The sequence below is a fragment of the Penicillium soppii genome (assembly GCF_028829465.1).
Source record: "Penicillium soppii strain IBT 18220 chromosome Unknown utg000006l, whole genome shotgun sequence".
NCBI lineage: Eukaryota > Fungi > Ascomycota > Eurotiomycetes > Eurotiales > Aspergillaceae > Penicillium > Penicillium soppii.
Window position 1 is genome coordinate 1,635,523 of NW_026643236.1, and position 16,474 is coordinate 1,651,996.

Sequence of the window (16,474 nt, forward strand, 5' to 3'; positions counted from 1 at the left end):
GGGCTTATCGCGCTAGGGTTATTCGCAATGAAATGGAATGTCACAGATTGCTCGGAGCGATTTAATACCTTGGCACGTTGTATTTTCCGTGAAAGACGCCCTTCTTTTTTGCCTCTGCTGCTTCGCCAAGTCTTCGGCTTTATATCTGTATTTGGGGACATGGCTAAATGGGTCCAGTGGCTTCTACATGACAGCTGCTACGATTCACGTGTCTTTGATGCCGCCCTGAAAAGTGCTTTTGGTGAGCATCGTCGTATTTTTGGTGCCGCCCGAGACGATCCTCTTGGACCACGACGCTCCGGCCCGAAGGTTGGGGTGGTAACCACTAGCATTTCCAGGGATACAAGTACTTTTGTGATAGGGAACTTCAACGTGTCCCATGAGTCCCATGAGTCAAGGGATGAAAACGGCAAGTTCAATGTTCATTGCCGCCACGTTCCTACTAATGCCACTAGACTTCCGAATAATACGGCCAGATGATACACGAAATGAACCAACTGTGTGGCGAATGTAGGCTTGATCCCGACATGCACCCCGCCTTCCACGGTTAGCGCTAACTAAACTTTAGAGCAAGAGCTACTGCCGCCGCCCCGTTGTAGGTCGATCCCATGCGATCTTTTGCCCGAGTGGAGCTAACCATTGGATCGCAAGTTTTTTTACGCCAGCGGATCTACAGGGAATCGGTTCCTTTCAAGACGGTGGACTAAAGTATAACTTTGCAGGGGAAATTGCGCATCAGGTCTCGCACCAAATCTGGCCCACAGCCATCGGGTCTACAAGAATGCTGTCTCTGGGTACTGGAAAAGCGCAGTCGAGTAATCAGACTCCGCATTTCCGCCACATTTTTCGCGACGGTTTTGTGCGCCGGGGTTTTGATGCGTGGATGTCTACCATGGAGTCAGATAACGATTGGAGAAAGTGGCGGGGTCGTCTCAGTGATTCGGTCAAAAATGATAGTCACCGCCTAGACGTGCCTCTAGGAAACACACCCCACACTATTGACGCTGTCAAGACCATGGAGGACTATCGCAATCTCGTTCTCCTCCAAGTCGGGAGTGCGCGAATGGCCCAGGATGCGGCAACTACACTACTCGTCTCTAGATTATTCTTTGTTGTCGGTTTATTGCCAGAAAATACCACAACTCCATTTTGGTGTCGCGGGTCAGTGCGCTGCAAAGGACCGGCTCGAAAGGTGATTTTGGCCTTGGAAAATCTTTACCCCGATGGGCTTAGCTATGTCTCAGATTGTGGATTGATCGACGATTTCGGGGGTCTAGACAGTCTCTGCCCCTCATGTGGATGCTATAACCGCTCCATTTCTTTCTTAACCCGCCATCTGGACTACACGGTGAATATATATATACAAACCAAGTCTAAAAAGCGCTGGAGGATTGGGGGTTTCCCTGAGAGTGTGGCATCTTTTGTTTCAAGCCAAGGCCTGCTGTCTTCGTTTGGTCATGATAACCATGGGTCTCCTTGCCGAGAACCTTGCCAGAGCTGTGATGTGATCCGAACCTCTGCCAGGGGTCGGAGACGCAAGCGCGAATCGAGAGGCTCCGGGGAAATTTATCCTAGAAAACGCCCACTTGTGTAAACCGGTATTAAACCTGGAATGTATTTATGACGCGTGTAAAGTAATGGGAGAGAAATTTAGGATATATATATGAAATCATTTCCATCCGTGTGAAAGCTTTGTTATGTCGCCAACTTATAGAGTTTTGTTACCTCTTTCTCATATTCTGCATTAGCATTCGAAGCCATGGGTGGGCCCGATCCTAAAAGGAACTCCCGAAACAAATTCAAGAGGCGATCCCAGACATTGAAAGTCAAAGCTCATGAGCTTGTCAAGCTCTGCGATGCAAAAGTATACCTGGTCATCAATCATCAGCGAGAATCGTTCGTCTATAACACAGTCGATGATAGATCGTGGCCCCCTAGTGATGAGAAGCTGGTGAGTAAGACAGCGCTCAAAAGATGTTCCATTCAGCTGAGATACTGGTAGGAACAGCAGTATCCCAAATTGAAACGATCGAGCTTCAGTAAGGTCGAAAGCCTTCGGGGAAGCTCCGAGAGTGACTTGTCTCAGCTCACTCGGTATTTCGCCGCCAGATCGAAGGAGTTTCGATTCTTAGAGGATCTCTACAGGGACATGGATCCAGCTAATGTTGTTGCTGATGAAGAGGCTTTGAAGATCATATCGCGCGAGCATGATCATGGCAAAAGCCATGACGAGACTATACTATATGTTTCTGATTAGATGTTATAGCATTCTAATCATGAAATTTGTGTGCAATTTTTATTTGTTAGGATAACTGTAGATTGGTAAAGCTCGTAGCTGTTCACGAATCGTTCTGTAGGCCGAGTAAAAGTCTCCGAAGAATTGCCTCCCATTCCATTCAGAGACGTCTTCATTTGTACAGAGTATCCAGGCGTCGATCAGCCTACAAGCGGCATCTCCAACTCTCATAGGAATAGGTAGGCTAAGCCTCGTCTTCGATGAACCACCCGCTTGAGGTCTCACAGCATAACTACCCGGAAATCAACAATAGCACCAACCTGGTAGAAATACATCTTCGGTAGCAAGCTTATTATTGTGGTGACCGAGAGTATCGTCGGACGCTTTCCTCTTGCTGGCGACTTGCAGATTCGGATATTAGTTAATGCTGCGACACTGTTTTTGATTCATATGCCATTCCCGAGATCGGAGCTGGTGGGTAAGCCGTGGCAGGAATGAGGAGCAAGGGCACGACCAGCCAATCAAAAGGGCATTTCCACATACTCTATTTTAAATCACCGGTCACTCTCCCTCACGGCCAAAGAATAAAGTGTTCACCCACTATCTCCTTATGAATTGAACCTAAAAGGATCCGACACAGAACTTACGGAATGGAGCCAAGCACCAAGCGGCAAACTATTTTACCAAATCAATTGTGGTCAAAGAGAGGAATTGTTAATGCGAAGGAATCCGAGTTCAATGGAAGAGATGACGATGTGAAGCAGGATACTGGGGGAGAAGCAAGCCCGCCGAAGAAGCCCGTCGAGAGAAACCATCTACACCGAATAGGTGTTCCCATCAAACCAAGCGAAAAGAGTGCATCTCATGCCCTTTCCAAGCAAAGCCCACTCGACAAGTTTCACAAATCATACAACATTGACCAGGCTGGAACAGGAATAATAGCCTTGAAAGACACTAAGAACCTCCCCATATGTCTGATAAAGTGCCGTGACGCTGGAAAGATGCGATCTATTCGAGGACTGCAATTTGCCAGTCACAGAAACATTCTATCCTTGATTGATCACTTCCAATCTGGGGATAAACTTCATTTGGTCTACGAGTATGAGCATTTGGCGATCAGTCTTGGTTGTGTTGCGGGAAATGTTCAATTCAGCGACGCAGACATAGCGACAGTTTGCAAAGAGATCTTGGAAGGACTTAAATTTATTCACTCGGCCTTGAAGACTTCATATGGCTTGCTAGATTTCAGCAATGTCCTTCTTACTTGGCAAGGCGAAGTCAAGCTTGGTATGTCTCGTGCTTTCAATTTGAACTTCACTAATTCACAAGAAGCAAACATCGGAGAATGCTTGTTGAAAAAAGATTCCGCCGACACGATGCAGAAAGATATTCAAGACGTTGGGTCAATTGTAGTGTTCCTAAGCGACCGGACCGCCGCAGTCCTCGAGTCAAGCGATGATCTAAATACGTCACCTCTTTCACGGCTAGCCTATTTATTTGTGCAAAAAAGTAAGAAAGATACAACCGCGGAAAGCATGGCAAAAGTAAGTATCTCTTGCATTTTCGATTCTCTGTGGCATCCCTGATATGGTGAAAAGGACGAATTTCTGCATCTTGCCAACCCTGGGGGGGCGTGGAGTTTGAAGCGGCACTATTTCAAAACCTTACCTCTAGGCATCCGCATCGGAAGTCAAGCTAATGACGACGATAATTAAGGCTCTACAATACCCGCAGACAATAATTACAAACCATGATAAACAAATTCTAAGTAGGCACCGCATGATCTAGCCACAACAAAAATGGTACATGGTGACATTCCCTCCTTTCTGTTAGATTGGAACGAGCGTTAAGTGGGTGTCATCTATATTAGGCTACGCTCTTGATTTTGTAATAATAGTTTATTTCCTCTATTCTTCTGCGAGCCGTTTTGTGTACCGCGGGGTGTCTTAAGTAGAAAAGCCTGCCCTCTCTATGATAGTTTATCGAATTCATAAATAAAAACATGGCGACTCAATCTTCTGTTCATCCCGACAATCAAGCCGGCGGTTTGACTTACGAGCCGTTCGAATCCAGTTACGTACGCATGATCTTAGAAGCGGACGCGATTGCCTGGCAAGACAACGTTCTTGCTAGTACAGCCCACTGGATACTTCTTGCTGGCTATCTGGTGATTCCTGGAACGTTCACCTCTCTCCAAAAGTCCGACAAAATCCATGATGGCCTCGCGGAAAATGAAGCCGGGGAGTGGATTTTGAATACTATCCAGAATCCTCCCCTTCTCGCAACGGCATGTGTACTGTTTGTCTCGGGTTTGGCGATCATGGGCTGGCTGTTCTGGGAATTTCGCGGGAATTATATTTGGCTTATTAATCGTATTTTTATGTGAGTGTCGCGCATTAATGATACGAGATCTCTCCTAATGCTGTTAGTCCTACGCTTCTTAATGCATTGGCCGGTTTTCTTACCACGATTATTAGCTTATATACTGCTCATGATGGCGATTGGTCCATCATGGTACTTTTGACTGTGATTACATCTGGCCTGTCCGTTGCCTGCTCTCTTATTCTGCTATACATTTATAAATTTGGCAAACTAGAGAGACTGAAACGGGAACACAATCAGATGTCTCGCAACTACCAACATCCTGTCCATGTCTAAGAATTACCTACTCTTTAAACAATATTATTGCGGGGAAACGGTCAGAGATGAAGGATAACGCAAGAAGATGAACTGAATTCCTTTGTTTAAATTGCATTCAAGTAATTAGGAAAATCATAGGAAACTCAAAATTCTATATATGGTTTTCCGTTTTGACTGAAGTGAGAAACCAACGTTGAGTCGCTTGCAGATAAAGCGAACAGAACAAGAAATATGAGCCTGTCATTGCGGATCAGTAGGGATCTCCCCCAATTTATCTTTCAATTTCTTATAGTAGAACACCCCAGTACATGATTGTATCCAGATAATGAGGTATCAAATACCACGTCCGACTGTCTGAATCCGCTTGCTGCAAAAATGCATGCTGTGAGGTGTAAGCGTGAGACTAGGAATATTGCATAGCAGCCCAACCTCGAACAAGTAAGAATATGACGATGAGCCAATGTGCTCCACAAAGTGAACCGCGTATTTTGATAGCTTACGCCCCGTTTGTGGGACTCTAGCTTGGTTTTCAGATTTGTTCAGAGATCTCTGTGGATCACCGAGTTGAAGCAACAATAATCCAACTTTTTCGCGATCTAGATCCATGGACGCAGGGCCATCATCTACCATGCTGTCTCCAATGTTTGCTGACTAAATGAGTCTTTTATCAATGAAGGAAGGTAGTATATGACACTTACCTATTTTAATGGCTCCATCGGAACATAAGATAATGTTGTCACAGTTGACACGCCCGTGGACTATCAAAAGATTTTCATGAATATACTGAAGACCCCTAAGAACGCTCCTGCAGATGCTTGCGAGATCGGTCTCACTTAAATGCACGACGGGAGTTGAGCTAACTTGCGAAAGATTGACAGCAAATCCATAGTAGTTGTAAACAAAATAAGTGGCTTTGCTATCGTGAAAAGCCTCTACGAGGCCCACTACATTCTCATGGAATGCAGCTTGCAGTTTAGAGAAGCTAGCAAGCTTTTTTTCGGCGGTTTTTTTTTTTATCAGGACAGTTGAGTATCCAAAATAGTTGCCAAGGCTGAGTGATCCGTAACCCGCCTGATCGACTTCCCAATTCATAGAATACTTCTGAGTGGGGTGTCCAAGGTGGGGAAAGCCATGTCTAGTTGATTTCAATATTGAGATCTCGGCGGAAAGTCTAATTAAAGAACTCACCTCTCAGGAATAGGTGCATCGAAATTGTTTTCAGCAATTGTTGGGGAAGGATTATTCAAATCTTCAAACTGAGTCATCTTAACCATGCTGGCATGGACTATTGTTGGCAAGCTACTGATACCGAAGGAGGCATTATGATAATTTCTATTCGGTCAAGCATTGTTAGTTTCCTTAGGGCATAAGTGGATGACGAAGTCGAATTTTGCTACCTTTCCAGTGTCGCAGATGACATCCGAAGCCGTAGTGGGGATATTCATTGTCAGGCTGTGACGGAACCGTGGCAAAGGTCAAGACTAGCGGCTATGAAAGCAGAGTCGCGGTCGTGAAAGCAGAGTCGCGGACGTGAAAGCAGAGTCGCGGACACGAAAGCAGAGTCGCGGACACGAAAGCAGAGTTGCGCACGCCAAGCATTTTATTTTCGCCGTCGGGCGTTCCACCCACCCCCCTTTTCGCTTCGCAAAACTAAGATAGACACTAGCTATTACTAACAGGGTTGCGGAGATCTGAGTATGCACCCGGGCCACATCTTCTAGTGCTAATAGGTAACAGACGCTTTTTTTGATCATCGCTGGCCGCCAAGAGAGAAATCGAGTAGAGAAGATAATGAAGGGGTATAAATACGCCTGGTTTGCGCCAAAGTAAAGAAGAAAGTTTCTGCTTTTTCGCCCAAATGACTTCATTTGCCGTCACTCATTTTCCGACTACACCGGAGGCAATATACGGGGTAGTTCTCGGTCTTACGGCTTCCTCATTCCTGTTGTACCGTCTTACTTTATGCATATGCTCATTCTTATCAACCTCACCTTTCTTATCTTCTCGAGTTCGACCGTTTCTATTACGCCATGTGATTTATGCCAGGTCTTATTGGCGATTCCTCGGATTTGGAGGTACATCAAGGATGCATTTAATCTTAACAGTTGTTTATTATGCCGGCACTGGCATCTGCAATGTTGTGCGGGTTCATTCCATCCAAGATGCTGGTAATCGAGCAGCGAAGCTCTCACTCATTAACTTATTCCCAATGTTTTTGGGTGGTGGTTACGAATTCACAGCTCGTCTCCTTGGAGTATCCCTCTACTCTTACGGATTTCTACATCGATCGTTTGCGTTAGTAGCTTTCTTCGAGGCTCTGGCTCATGTTATAATCGTTGCTCGATCGAGGCTGATCTCTTGGGCAAACGAGATGCAATTCTACGGTCTGCTAGTAAGCTTTCTCGCCTTTCCTAAACTGTGTTTGAATACTGAAATCCGGTAAAGGCGGCCTGTTTGTTCTTGGCTTTGATAATCTTGCCCCTAATCAAGAAAAGGGTCTACGAGGTATTTCTTCTCACCCACATTGCGTGCGCGGTGACGATGATATATGCAATATGGCAGCACACTCAGTCAACTGAAGGGAGTTTGTGGGTATTCCCACTGGTGTACACATGTACGCTAGCTATCACGGGGGTGTTGCAGCTGATTCGCATCATATATCGCAATGTGGTGGTAGGAAGAAGCCATGTCCAAATGAAGTTACAACCCTATGTGGGTGATGTCGCTCGAATGACACTATCATTGCCTAGACCATGGGCAGTGCGCGCCGGTCAACGCATCAACCTGGGTGTTCCTTCCGTAGGACTTTTTTATCTTTTTCAGTCACACCCATTTACTATCACCTGGTGGGAGAGTGATATCAATGGCCGGGCGGTTTCAATCTCAATTCTGCTTCGTCCCCGTTCCGGTTTCACAAAGAGACTCTTTGATCGCATTGAGCCAAACAGAGACTTCGGAGGTTGGATTGATGGCCCGTTTGGCCCGTCGTCTGTTAACTGGAGGTTAAACAGCAAAGTCGGCGACTATGGACATATCTTTTTAGTTGCTACCGGTATCGGTATCGCAGCTCAGTTGCCATATATTAAGGAGCTTCTCGATGGCCATGAAAAGGCCCAAATATGCACACAGAGGATCTCGCTCGTCTGGCAGTTAGATAGGGTTGGTGATTACGAGAGTGCGCGAGACTTACTACAGGTCCTCGTTAGGCAAGATAATGGATACGTTAGTACCCGCTTCTGTATTAAGGATGCCATTTACTTACGCTAGGCAGATGCTTCACGTATCAATTCATGACCCACTACGTGCTCAGTCGGAGGACGATATTCAACACATCGGTGAGAATGGGCTCATCGATGTACATAGCGGACACGTCAATTGGGAACAGCAGCTTGATATAGAAATAAAAGGCCAAATGGGGAAAATGCTTGTAATGGGTAAGTCTTGTACTCACAATCTATTGCGAAATATCTCACTCATCTTGAAATTAGTTTGTGCGCAGGCCCAAACTCGGCATGATATCAGGAACTTGGTTAGGTCACGCGTAGATAAAAACGTCGAGTTATTCGAACCTGAGTTTCAGCCTTGGGGTCAAACTGGAAGCTTGCGCGCCTTCCTCAAGCCGTGAGAGAGAACGAAGCCAATTCTAGGTGTCTAAGACCAGATCAGTAGAAAATACATGCATTGTAAACTCACAAAGAATGATTTGATAGTACCATGTTGTAGATCTAGAAAACAGCATTAAAGATGTCTGCCAAGAGTACCTAGCTTAGCTGGTGGTCAACTCTCCGGGACAGTCCGTTGGTAATAACACAGACAATTTGCATCATATACTGCTCCCTGGTGCGATGTCAGAGAAGAGTCGGATTCAGACACGCAAGATAGTATAGTTTTACAGCCTAGCTTACAGATTAGTGTACGTGCTGTAGATAGCGCAGAGTATCTTCGTTGCTTTGCATTAGCATCTTGTGCTACTATAGAGAGTTGCTACTTATAGAGAGGGGCCTACTGGAGAGTAGGGACTTACTGGAGAGTAGGGACTCACTGGAGAGTAGGGACTTACTGGAGAGTAGGGACTTACTGGAGAGTAGGGACTCACTGGAGAGTAGGGACTCACTGGAGAGTAGGGACTCACTGGAGAGTAGGGACTCACTGGAGAGTAGGGACTCACTGGAGAGTAGGGACTCACTGGAGAGTAGGGACTTACTGGAGAGTAGGGACTCACTGGAGAGTAGGGACTTACTGGAGAGTAGGGACTCACTGGAGAGTAGGGACTTACTGGAGAGTAGGGACTCACTGGAGAGTAGGGACTTACTGGAGAGTAGGGACTTACTGGAGAGTAGGGACTTACTGGAGAGTAAGGACTTACTGGAGAGTAAGGACTTACTGGAGAGTAAGCCCTACTCTATAGAAGCTCGTTGATCATGTATCTGGTTATTGTGAAAGAGAGCTTTTGATAAACTGGAAATTATCTCACGATGAAGATGATGGGAATAGCTTCATTTACAATAAGAAAACGGTCAAAGACCAGGCATCTTCAGGCACTAATCTGACACAAAATATTCAATTTGACCTCTACACCTTGGTAAGCTAGACACGCAGCGCGGATGTTGGCACTGCCGATGATGTGGCTCGGGAGGGGACCGACGTCGAGACAGTCGCCGTGGTGACGCCACAAGCCAAACTATAAGAAGACACGGTTGATAAAACGGAGTCTTTCAATGGTTAATAAATCCAAATTCATCATCAGCTTTCATGTGACCACCTACTGAGTTGAATTGACGCTGCCTTGGTCTTGCCGGATTCATCGGGACACGAGCATCTAAGGTAATTCGAGGGTCTCGACTTCCCTCTATAGATCATGCCAACTATGTCCTCACTTGCACCTGACTGCTCAAAGCAATCCGTACAGGCAGCTCCTCCACTTTATAAAAGTAAATAGGTTGTCCATTTGACACAAAACGACTGAGAAGAATAATGATCTGGAACCTACCCATTCTGGAATAGAAGCTTGCCATCATCATTTCGAAGACAATCACTCTGCTTTAAAGAAGATGTATAAACAACGCCCCCATCATCATAGACCTGGCACGAATGTGTCAAAGCTCTAGAATCAGAATTAAAATCGTACCAACAATTGTCGGGACCTGCCCATGCCGATGACAGAATGAAGAGCGAGAAAGAAAGATGGTTCAAACGCATAGGGACGATTTGTTTGGGAATTATGAGTATTACTATACGTGGGAGACTGGGCTCTTATATTGTATTTGTCCCTCCTGTTTTCTGATTTGTAAACAAGGCGGTAGGACCCATACGCGAGGCATTTGGTGCGACACGGTTTTAGTGTCGCAGAACATTTTAAGTCGTCACGGCCTTGCTTTCCTTCCTTTTTTTTTAATGCCCTTCTTTCTTTCTCTAACCCATCTTTTCTCTGAGCAAAACAAGATTTGAAAAATGGATACAAGCGAAAACCTTCTTGGTCACCGAACGAACAGCCTCGCCATTCAAAGATTACAGAGTTATCAGGGATGCGCAATTATCAAGTTACAGCATCTTCAATTTGAAGCCAACCATCTCATAGGAACACGAGAGATCGCCGAGAAAAATGTGGAAAAACTCCTTAAAATGTTTGAAATTGAAGGTTGCGGTAATCTAGAACCTGAGCACAGAGTTTGCGCGACCATCGAACGGGGAGTTTTGGGAAGAGCACTTGTAAAGTCAAACCTTACTCGAGAAGCACTCCTCGACCCCATAAATCAGCCACATCTTCTGTTAGAAAGAGAGGATCTCATAACTTGTGTATACGGGAAACATCGTTTAAAAGCTGGCGAGAAATTCGGAGAGATTACATGGCTAGTTGATCTCTATTTAGATGGTAGGGCACATCAACAAATGTCTGCTGTCTTTGAAGACTTATGATGCTTTTAGATATCTCGACTGATGCACTCGCCCAATTACGCGAGGAATCGACAGAAAGTATAAGCTTCACTGTCGGCGAAATATATCGAACCCTTAGGTCATACCAAATCTCACAAAATGTTGCCCTGGAGCAGAAATGGTGGGCTAGACTTGGTTCCGAAGATTGTCGGAAACAGATACGACGCTTGCAACGTGATGCTAATCGGCTCGACATTCTTGATAAGTTATTGCCCTACGTTGGGCTATGGAAACCTTTGAGATCTTCCCAAATCACCAGGATGCTAGGACTTAAATGTCCAGACGTATGTTTGATAAACGCATGTTTTGTTCATAGCTAACTTCCTAGATCTTGCATCATTACTTATGCGAAATACAGGAAATATGGGCAAACCTTTTTGGTTCTCAGTACGGGTCGCTGGTCGACTCGGATTCCGTGTACTATATTGAAGGGTTAATGCCTTGTATCTCTCTGGCAGACCGAAAACGCGTCACCGACCTCATGGATTCAAAAACAATTTTTCCTCTTGTTAGAATTACTGAAGACAGGGAGGCACTCAAGAGTCGACTTCTCCAAACGTCTGGGAGAATAATATCTCTCAATACACTTATCCAAGATACACTGTTTATTGAACGTCCAGCAAGAGCGCTCCACAGTCTCTGCCCTCCAAAATTCAAAGGAAGCTTCAAAAAAGTCATGCTTAGTCAATGGAATATAATCGGAACTGGAGGATTGCTTGAAGTTCAGACCACAGAGAACGAATTTACAACTATTCAGCAGAGTGAAACCTCATTCTCTGTATCTGTGATACAGCTTTGGCTTTTTGCTTGCAGACATTTTGTCCACCAAGGAAGCCGCGTAAGAAAGATTGGAAAAGGGTTTGAATGGTCCACTGAGGATGTAAGCTTGAATAAGCTTGCTATATTGGCTTCGCGATTGGGCTTTAAATCCGATCAAATTAGCCTACTTCGAAATCAAAATTTGGGGCAACATATGGCACAAGGCCTTTTCAAATCTCTTTGCAGGGAGGGATTCTACAAATACGAAGAGCATAGAGTGCAATCAATGTCTAAAAGACTTGGTAGCTTCTTGTGGAATCTTCCTAAGTATGCGGAGGAGGAAGGTACTACAGCCCAATTCACGACAAATGACCCAGAACTCGAAGCGAGCCACCGATTTAACAGCCCCACGCGAGATGAGTATGATCGGCAGCGCAGAAACATTTTTGCCAACCAAATGTTTGGTCCTGATCAGCCACAATCGGAATATGTAACGTCGCTTGGTGTGATAAAAGATATCATCGGCTGCTTTTTTGGAAAAACTTTATTCAACCAACTCTGGGATGAACGGCAAGCTGCCCCACCCCAAAGTCCCCTCAGGCTTGCCGAAGCCGCCCCCGAATCTGTCGAGGCAGATATAGATTTTGAAGAGGAGCTTCCTGCAGTTGAACGTACGAATTCCTCGCTTTCGGAAGAAGTCCACCAACCGCCCACAAACTCCGGACCAGATACGACAGAAGAAGATTTCAACCCCGAGCCAGTAGAAATGCATGACCACCCAAGTGGAACTCCTGATCGTGATATTGCACCATTGGCGGCCGGATTTGAGGAAATGCCTCAACCAATGGAAATAAAAAGCTTCATAACCATTCATCGGAAGGTTCCTGAGATCCTTTCGATGTGGTATAAATCACATCAAGAAGTGATTGTTGTCTACCTATTCGAATCGCGAACTTACTACAAATTCTCCTTGGATGGCGGACTCAATCTCCGAGCAACTCTGCAAGCTCTTGCAAGGGATCATATTTTCATGGTGGTTAATCAGTATGGGCTTGGAGTTCCGGATGTGAACAAGGTGTACGAAGTAGCATTGAAAGAACGATTGATACTGGTTGGGAAAACAGACAATCCAAGCCATGAAAAGGGGCAAGAAGGAACAATCTCAGCGGACAAACTTCGACATTACGTTATGCACTATGACGTTCATACGGGGAAGAGAAAGGCAGAATCTGCAGGTAATCGACCCGGGAAGCGCCAGAAGGATAGGACATCTTCTGAGGAGTTATGATTACCAATTTAGACCCATAGGAGGGTTCTTATACCAAATCCTCTCATCACTTAAGTTGTTTGTTCCTGTTAAGCTTCCACAAATTTTATTATAAGACAATTCGGGTTCAATGAGCCATGTATTGAAGCCGATCTGTGCATATGGGCATTGTAGATTAGAGACAGAACTCTGCCAAAAGACCGACACAACAACAAATCGAGGCTCTTAAATTGACTTATTGAATTTCACTAAGCAATGGTTATGCAAGGGATCCGCCCAGTCTTAAGAACTGAGGATTTAAAGCACCAAGAGTTTAAAATATACTAGCTCCACCAACAAGTTGAACATACAACCCCTCATTCTGTCGTAAAGAGTCGTTGATGCGTTGACATTCACGACAAGTCACCCAAAATTCCCACTCCTGTTTCGCCCAAGGAACGTTTCTTTCAAACATGATTTGATCTTTCTTCTTAGAGATGAATGCTCGCTGTTCCTTGGATGATAGAAGGTTGGTTTTCTCCAAGCAAATTGCGCATAGAGTATTGATATTGATGCGCCGCTTAGCAGGGAGTAAATGTGACCAAAAGCAAACAAGATGGGACCCAGGCTCATGTGCTATAAATTTGATCTTCATGCGATGGGAATCGCTATCATGGCAAGACACACAGAACCAGGACACTGTTCCTTTCATCCTAGAAAGTCTTAGTTTTATAGTATTTGCTGGATGATACAGTCCTTACTTCTAAGCCTGTTGGAGCCTTCGATGCGTGATCCAGGACCAAAAATGGCAGGAATTGATTCCTAACAATAACTTGCGCTTCAAAGTCTAGATCCGATTGATCTTAGGCTGAATAAAACTTGCAATCGTTATCGGTCATTTGCGGGGTCACCTCGTTACTTATTCCACGAATGACCCGCTGCAGATACAGCAACCCCGGCACTATACAAGCACCGGTGTAGCGTGGTCTGTGCTACGACCCTATAGACTCGTAATAAACAGACCTACCTATTAAGGGGCTAGCGAGGTAAGTTTTCGTAGAAATAAAATTAGGCCCATTAGTCGGCGGTGCCTTCAACCAAAAACAGTATCGCACAAGGTGTCATAAAGAGTGTCGCACAAAGGGTGCCGTAAAGGGTGTCGCAAATCGTGTCGTAAATCGTGTTCGCAAGGGTTGAAGGGTTATTGCCACGGTTCTGTCTCAATCTATCAAGAATCTTGTGAACATTTAAATCCGCAGATATGGTAGACAAAGTCGCGGCTTTTTGTTATACCTTGTGTCCAGAGATACTTTACCCTTCGTATCGTTCTTGAATCCTATTGAAAGTCACATAAATGGCTCTTTCTATTTTCCTGCTTCTCGCTAGCGTTTACATAAGCGCCGCCTTAGGTGGCACTCTCCAAGTTATTGATTACGACCGTCAATGCGTGATATGGTCGGATGATAACCATGGCTGCACGGGACACTCAGCACCTTTTGGCCTCCTTAATGGAAATAGTTGTTCAGGTTAATAATAACTCCCCTGACATACCATCAGTATTAACAAATCTCTAGATATAAGCGAGGTTACACATGGTACACGAAAAGGCTACTCAAGGTTGAGTGTGGTTATTTGTGGCACGATAAACGACCGACCTGCGGCATGGATAGAAGTAAACAAGGATGGGGTTGTTAAGTTTTTCAACCAAAATGGAGCCGAAGCAGGATGCACATTGGAGGATGGATTGAAGGTTGGCAGCTCGTGCATTGCTTCCAACTTACCTTCAGCAGCATCGTCTCCATTGACATCCTCTCTATTGGAACCTTCTTCATCGTCATCGTCTTTATCGTCATCGTCTTCATCGTCATCGTCTTCATCTTCATCGTCATCGTCTTCATCAGCACCGTCTTCATCGGCATCGTCATCGTCTTCATCAGCACCGTCTTCATCGGCATCGGCATCGTCTTCATCGGAAGCTTCTCCATCTACCGCATCGGCAACATCGGATTCAATCTTTAGCTGCTCTGGGCCCTAATGAAAGAATCGCTGGAACCTACGCGAGTGAGCTTTTCCTTTCGAAATTCATAGATTATGTAGCTTATTCTCCCGCTCTTAGATTGAACAAGCATATTGGTCTCTTTGGATGTGGTTTTTCCCTAACGGGTTTTCCACATCAGTAACGTGAATGCGAAGGAGATCTCTGATGTTTCGTTGTTCTAAATTTGTGTGTACGTCGTTGATGTATACGGTAGTATTTTTCTCGTGGACTTTAGATCTTTGGGTCTTTACCTCATCTGAAGCGATTAGAAAAGTAAGGCAAGCTACCACTGGTCCGCGATCTAATTTCTAAAGGCGTATCGCCGTGTTCTAGTAATACATGTAATTTACTCTTGCTCGGGTATTTTCATGTTCATCCCGGTGCTTCAATTACGCAAATCCAGGCTAGTACCAAAGTTAGCATAGTGGCCCACTGTGGCGCCGAAAAAGAGCGAAAGAGTGTAAATCTTGTAGAAGCCGAACTTGTCCACTACGTACTGTACTTTCAATATACTAGATGGGGTCAGACCGAGATTTTGGACTGGTCCGCTTAATTTCAATATCTATATCATTCTACCCAGGTTCATTCATTGACGGCCATGATTTTGGATGCTGTGATTTGTAAAGGAGCTCCGGTCGCAAGATCATTAAGCAACTGTCAGTGAGCTTTTCTTCGCTTCATTATCAAATTAGGCATCTTCTAACATGAAGTAATCGAGCCCGTGAAAGGGAGGTGAGACATAGTTCCTTTCTTCGCAGTATGGATGGGGGCAGAAGATCGCGGCTGAAGAGTCCGCTGACCCTGAGTGTTCGTCAATGTGATTCAAAAGAGTTGCTTTTGCGACCGATTGTTGAAATCTCTCGTCTGGGTAAGTTACCCAGATTTTGCTGATTTTAGTGATTTGTATGAGTTTTATTGACATATTACAACAGAAATGGCTCCATTCAAATTGTCTCTCATATTTTGTCTCATTCCCTTTGCAGTAGCGAACGTTGTGGTTGGCCCAACGGTGGAACAACATTGCTTGGAGGCTGAATCTCCTGAGTCATCATCCAATCTGGTTTACTACTTGCCTATCAGGCGAGGTCGTTTCAGATGACGCTACAGCCGCACAAGGGGGGCTTGCAGCTTGGTGTGGTGATGAGCTTGATTACAAGAGTCGACTTACCTTTTACTACCAATCTGCATATGTTTACATGAAACATGTATATTGGTCCATAGAATGCACTGATTCAGTGGTAAATGAGTGTCTCGGGATGGTGATTTCAAAATGTGGAATAAGTGGCAAAGGCAATACTACAAATGATAATCAGCGAAGGACCAGCTTGAGGTTGATGGATGGTTGCTGGAGCGAGGCGAGCAAGATGCCAGCCTAGACCCATTTCCGCCAGGGCTTGATGCTGTTATCATCGCGCAGCGGTATATACCAGCTGTAGAAAACTGGCTACGGCGAGAAGTGGAAAACCCAGATGATGTGAGCCCAGTTGACGGAGATGTGAACCCGTAGATCGTCACGAATTAATTTCCTTGATAATCTTGGCGAGATCAATTCCAGAAGTGAATGTATGTACACCACCTGTTTGATATCCAGTTGTGCCACACACACACACACAATTCATTA

At 45.1% G+C, this 16,474-nt stretch overlaps 8 protein-coding genes across 8 annotated transcripts; all 8 read left to right on the forward strand.

The window, feature by feature from the left end:
- Window positions 1–27: 27 nt before the first annotated feature.
- N7529_007963 (uncharacterized protein) lies at window positions 28–1,594 on the forward strand (the record flags this gene model as incomplete). Its single annotated transcript, XM_057243490.1, has 2 exons — window positions 28–372; window positions 569–1,594. 2 exons carry the CDS (start codon window positions 28–30, stop codon window positions 1,592–1,594), a joined length of 1,371 nt encoding a protein of 456 aa, XP_057095028.1.
- A 165-nt stretch (window positions 1,595–1,759) lies between these two features.
- N7529_007964 (uncharacterized protein) lies at window positions 1,760–2,257 on the forward strand (the record flags this gene model as incomplete). Its single annotated transcript, XM_057243491.1, has 2 exons — window positions 1,760–1,951; window positions 2,003–2,257. 2 exons carry the CDS (start codon window positions 1,760–1,762, stop codon window positions 2,255–2,257), a joined length of 447 nt encoding a protein of 148 aa, XP_057095029.1.
- Window positions 2,258–2,886: 629 nt separating this feature from the next.
- On the forward strand, window positions 2,887–3,951 carry N7529_007965 (uncharacterized protein; the record flags this gene model as incomplete). The annotated part of the gene is made up of 3 exons (XM_057243492.1): window positions 2,887–3,523; window positions 3,566–3,780; window positions 3,835–3,951. 3 exons carry the CDS (start codon window positions 2,887–2,889, stop codon window positions 3,949–3,951), a joined length of 969 nt encoding a protein of 322 aa, XP_057095030.1.
- Window positions 3,952–4,238: 287 nt separating this feature from the next.
- Window positions 4,239–4,894, forward strand: N7529_007966 (uncharacterized protein; the record flags this gene model as incomplete). Its single annotated transcript, XM_057243493.1, has 2 exons — window positions 4,239–4,618; window positions 4,666–4,894. 2 exons carry the CDS (start codon window positions 4,239–4,241, stop codon window positions 4,892–4,894), a joined length of 609 nt encoding a protein of 202 aa, XP_057095031.1.
- A 2,676-nt stretch (window positions 4,895–7,570) lies between these two features.
- On the forward strand, window positions 7,571–8,143 carry N7529_007967 (NADPH oxidase family protein; the record flags this gene model as incomplete). Its single annotated transcript, XM_057243494.1, has 1 exon — window positions 7,571–8,143. The coding sequence occupies one exon, from the start codon at window positions 7,571–7,573 to the stop codon at window positions 8,141–8,143; it is 573 nt and encodes a 190-aa protein (XP_057095032.1).
- A 3,712-nt stretch (window positions 8,144–11,855) lies between these two features.
- Window positions 11,856–12,857, forward strand: N7529_007968 (uncharacterized protein; the record flags this gene model as incomplete). The annotated part of the gene is made up of 1 exon (XM_057243495.1): window positions 11,856–12,857. One exon carries the CDS (start codon window positions 11,856–11,858, stop codon window positions 12,855–12,857), a length of 1,002 nt encoding a protein of 333 aa, XP_057095033.1.
- Window positions 12,858–14,540: 1,683 nt separating this feature from the next.
- Window positions 14,541–14,834, forward strand: N7529_007969 (uncharacterized protein; the record flags this gene model as incomplete). Its single annotated transcript, XM_057243496.1, has 1 exon — window positions 14,541–14,834. One exon carries the CDS (start codon window positions 14,541–14,543, stop codon window positions 14,832–14,834), a length of 294 nt encoding a protein of 97 aa, XP_057095034.1.
- Window positions 14,835–15,612: 778 nt separating this feature from the next.
- On the forward strand, window positions 15,613–16,360 carry N7529_007970 (uncharacterized protein; the record flags this gene model as incomplete). The annotated part of the gene is made up of 3 exons (XM_057243497.1): window positions 15,613–15,721; window positions 15,934–16,058; window positions 16,172–16,360. 3 exons carry the CDS (start codon window positions 15,613–15,615, stop codon window positions 16,358–16,360), a joined length of 423 nt encoding a protein of 140 aa, XP_057095035.1.
- Window positions 16,361–16,474: the final 114 nt, after the last annotated feature.